General features: G+C 43.9%; 1 protein-coding gene across 1 annotated transcript in view; it reads left to right on the top strand.

Moving 5' to 3' along the window:
- OTOA (otoancorin) overlaps positions 1 to 4,154 on the top strand; it is a 70,645-nt gene that overhangs the window by 33,406 nt on the left and 33,085 nt on the right. The window contains exons 16-17 of the mRNA XM_008574231.1: positions 1,202 to 1,232; positions 1,569 to 1,642. Coding sequence (XP_008572453.1) covers positions 1,202 to 1,232; positions 1,569 to 1,642 — 105 coding nt within the window. The remainder of the gene's footprint in view (positions 1 to 1,201; positions 1,233 to 1,568; positions 1,643 to 4,154) is intronic.

Here is a 4,154-nt window from a genome sequence, read left to right as displayed (position 1 = left end):
TTCAACAGGCTATTCCATGCTCACATTTGAGCCTTAAAATATATTGGCAAGGTATACCATTTGTATTCAGAATTATGTTCTCTGGGGACTAACATTCCTTATCTAACATTCCCGCCCTCTCAAGGGGTAGCTGTGAAGGGGAACAATACTCTAAGAGCATTTTCTTTTGCTTTCACAACTTCTTTTTCCAAATGGTTATGGAGACTCTAACCCTTCGGTGAGACCAGAGGTAGTAACTGACTTCACAGATGGGGGCCCCACTCCCAGAGTTTCCCATACGGTAGGTGAGGAATGGGGCATGTGAATTTGCATTTCTGATCCGTTCCTTGGTGAGAACTATTGAGCTATATTAAAAGTCCTGCCCAGGTGGGGAAGCCAATAACTGAGCAGATGGATGGAGGTCAGACTCGCTTTCAGGAAGACCTACCTGTGCAGCAGGAAGACTTGTCCCAACGCAGGTGCCTCCCTAGACTTCCAGCTCTCAGAAACTTCAAATACCAGTAAATTAGAAGATTCACTTGTATTGTTTATATTTTTTACTGAAAACACACAATTATTATTTTTAAAAATAATGCAATACAGAGAAAGTAAAATTTCCCCATATTTTCCATAGAGCAGTGGTTCTCAGCAGGTACCATTTTGCCCCCTAGGGAACTTTTGGCCACAACTGGAGACACTTTTGGTTTTCACAACTTGGGGAGGGGGATTGCTCCTGGAATTTAGTGAGTACAGACCAGGGATACTGCTCAACACTCTACAGTGCAGAGGACAGTCCCCACAACACAGAATGATCCAGCCCAGAATGTCTGTAGTGCTGAGGCTGGGCAACCCTTTCCAGAGGTAACTACAGGGAAAAGTTTGCTGTTGACCTCAAGAGTAGTATATATAAAACCCATTTACATGCAATGTAACAGGCACAAATGAGCTCATACTATACACGCTGTTCTATTTAACTACGTATGTTATACACACACACATATACAGGATAGATATCACTTAATGTTAAAATATATATATAAATCTACCTTATTAAAACAAAAGAGTTGCATAGTATTTCAGTGTATGAATAGACACTAATTTACTTAACCAGTCCCCTACTCAGGGACATTAAGGTTATATTTCACTTTCTTGCAGTGATAGAGAAAATTGTGATGAGTGTTCTCACACTTAAATCTTCGTATTCATCTTGTCATTGTCTCAGTTTCTTTATCTGTAAACTGGGCACCACTGAGGTACCTACATCATAGGGTACTCAATTGCATAAGTGAAGGCAGATGGCACCCTCAGAACAGTGCCTGGCACACAGATGGCACTGTCTGTGTTTGTTCTTATTCTTGTTGGACCAAATTCCTAGAACTGCTTGATCTTTCAGGTTAATTGTTTGGCGTGGAAATACTGGGAAGTTTCCAGGATCTGGGCACCACTGAGGTACCTACATCATAGGGTACTCAATTGCATAAGTGAAGGCAGATGGCGCCCTCAGAACAGTGCCTGGCACACAGATGGCACTGTCTGTGTTTGTTCTTATTCTTATTGGACCAAATTCCTAGAACTGCTTGATCTTTCAGGTTAATTGTTTGGCGTGGAAATACTGGGAAGTTTCCAGGATGTCTATGCCGCCTTTCCTCTTGGCGGCTCTCCCGTAAGTGAGCATTGGTCTTTCTTTCTGGCTCAGTGGTAAGATTGGTGGGAATCACCCAAGCCAAAGTGATTCTCTCCCCTGGGCTTTCCTGAGCAACCAGAGGCAGAGTGGAGCATGCCTTAGACTGATAAGCCCTTGAGAATCAGGATTTAAATTCTGAGGCTCACATAGACATTTTAGACAGACCATCTTGCTTTTCTTGTTATTTAAAAACCAAAGCCAAAGCAACTGAAGCCTGAGTGGATACCAGTGAAGTTGGTCCCATCTGGAATGGCCTCACAGCTGTGCCAGGCTCCAGGGGAATCAGACCTGATGTGAGCCATGGGTGGTTCCTCCAGGAAGTGTGGGCTTTCAGGCCTGCGGGGAAGCCCTGCTTTACAAACATGGTTTAGACACCGTTTCTCTCCCTTTCTCTTTATTTACTTCCCTCTACCTTCTTTTGCTGTTATTATCTTCATTCATTCAAACAAATATTTACTGAGTACTTACTGTGTGCTAGTTCTCAGAGATAGCTACATTTTCCCCTTATGAATTTACAATCTCATGGGCAGGGGAGTGGGGAGGAAAAGACAAACATAAAGCCAATTATAATGTCAAATTGATATTTGGTTGAAAGTGACAAAAATCTCAACTCAAACTGGGTTAGGCAATGAAAGGGAATTTTTGGCTCAGGTAACTGGAAAGACCAGGGATGGACTTCAGGCATGGCTGGATCCAGGGGCTCAAAAGATGTTATCCATCTCTTAGCCTAACTTTCCTCTGTTGGCTTTACTGTTGGGCAAGATTTTTCTCTGTGGTGGCCCCAGGTTACACTTCCCAAGCTTTACATTAATGAAAAAGGGAAAGATTTCTTTTCCCATCATTCTCAATAGAAGTCTTGGGTTTGACTCTCATTGGCCTTAATTGGATCAATTTGCTTTCCTTGAATCAATAGGGTTGGGGGATGGGTAGCTTTGACTGTGTTAGGCCTATATTGTGCCCCTGGAGCTGGGAGGGAAAAATTGGCTCCACAAATCACAAGGACTTGGGGTGAAGGGGGGGCACTGATGACCCAAGAAAGCCGTTACCACAGGAAGGGACAGTGGGCACTAGGCGTAGGGGAGGTAATATTTCCTTCAGACTGGAGAGTCAGGGGAGACTGAACTAAAGCTTGAAGAGTGAGTCAGGGATAGAGAGTTTAAGATGGACACTCCAAACGGGGCCCAGGGATGTCAAGCTCAGTAGTGGACAAGGAGAGTGAAGGACTCTGGGAACACACGGTGTGTATCTGCAGAGCAGGTGGAGAGAGAAGGTCAGAGGAGCGAGGGACATTGGATCATGGAGGGCTTTGTGTGACACCCTGAGGTGTTTCACTCGTGTTCTGGGTTCAGCCTTTAGTTTTATGTTTCAGAAAGATCATCACCACTGCCCACATAGAGGACAGAATGCAGGGGACCTAAGTGGAAAGAGGAAGACAGTGGGAGCTATTTCAGTAATCCAGACCCGAGCACGGCTGGCTCCTCCGTTCATCCATGTCTCGGCTCAAGTGGTACTGCCACCCTCATTCTCTATGAAAGAGCCATTCTGTTTTCTGCCCTGCATTTATCATCAGCTGACATGGTCTGTTTATAAATTGGGTTCTGTGTTTCTTCTGCCTCCTAGAATTCAGCACCATGAGGGCAGGGACCACTTGTGTCTTGTTCATTGCCGTATTTGGTGACTAGCACAGTGCCTGGCGTACAGTAGATGCTCTGTAGATATCTGCTGAATGAATGAGTAAACGAATGAAGAAATAAATTAGACCGCAGTCCTGGTAATGGAGAGGCAAGAACAGATTGGAGTAGTATTAAGGAACTAGCAATGACAGATTTGGGGGTAAAAGAAAAGGAGCCTGGGATAGCATAGAGGAAGATGAGCATGTTTGGGGGAAAGTGTTGAATCTGGTTTTGGAATAGTCGAGTGGTGAGGATAAGCAGGCTGCATGGGTCTCAGGCAGGCTTTCTCAACCTTTATTTCATTATTGCCTCCATAAGGAGAAAATTTTAATTTCTCCCAAATGAGAGAAATTATATCCTAAGGAAAGATTTTGTTGAGTAGACTGGAGCTTTGGTGGGTTACAAATCATTGTAATAACTAACATTTTTTCACTGTTCACCTGAACCAGTTTTTCCCCATTGAGGGTGACATTGCCCCTTGTCATTGTCTGTTACGACTACATGGTTGAGAGCTTAGGGGAGAGTTCTGGACTGGAGATGACAGAATTGGTGTCATTTCTTTTACACTTTCCACTCTCTTTTTCTTGTCTTTCTTCCTCACTTTCTATTTTATCCTTTCTCCTCTTTGTCTCTTTCTTTGTGTAGTTTTTCTTTTCTTTCTCCTCGTCTATCCTCAACCAACCCATCGGTCAACAAATGTTTTTGGAGAACCCATTCTCTGACCAGTGCTGCTGGGGCGTAGAAGAGGATCATGATAGGAAGTTTGTTTCCTGCCCATAGAAGAGGAGCATGATGGGAAGTTTGTTTCCTGCCCATAG

This window comes from Galeopterus variegatus, unplaced genomic scaffold (genome assembly GCF_000696425.1).
Source record: "Galeopterus variegatus unplaced genomic scaffold, G_variegatus-3.0.2 Scaffold1016, whole genome shotgun sequence".
Lineage (NCBI taxonomy): Eukaryota > Metazoa > Chordata > Mammalia > Dermoptera > Cynocephalidae > Galeopterus > Galeopterus variegatus.
Note: the sequence above shows the minus strand (reverse complement) of the source record. Positions and strands in the feature narration are given on the sequence as shown.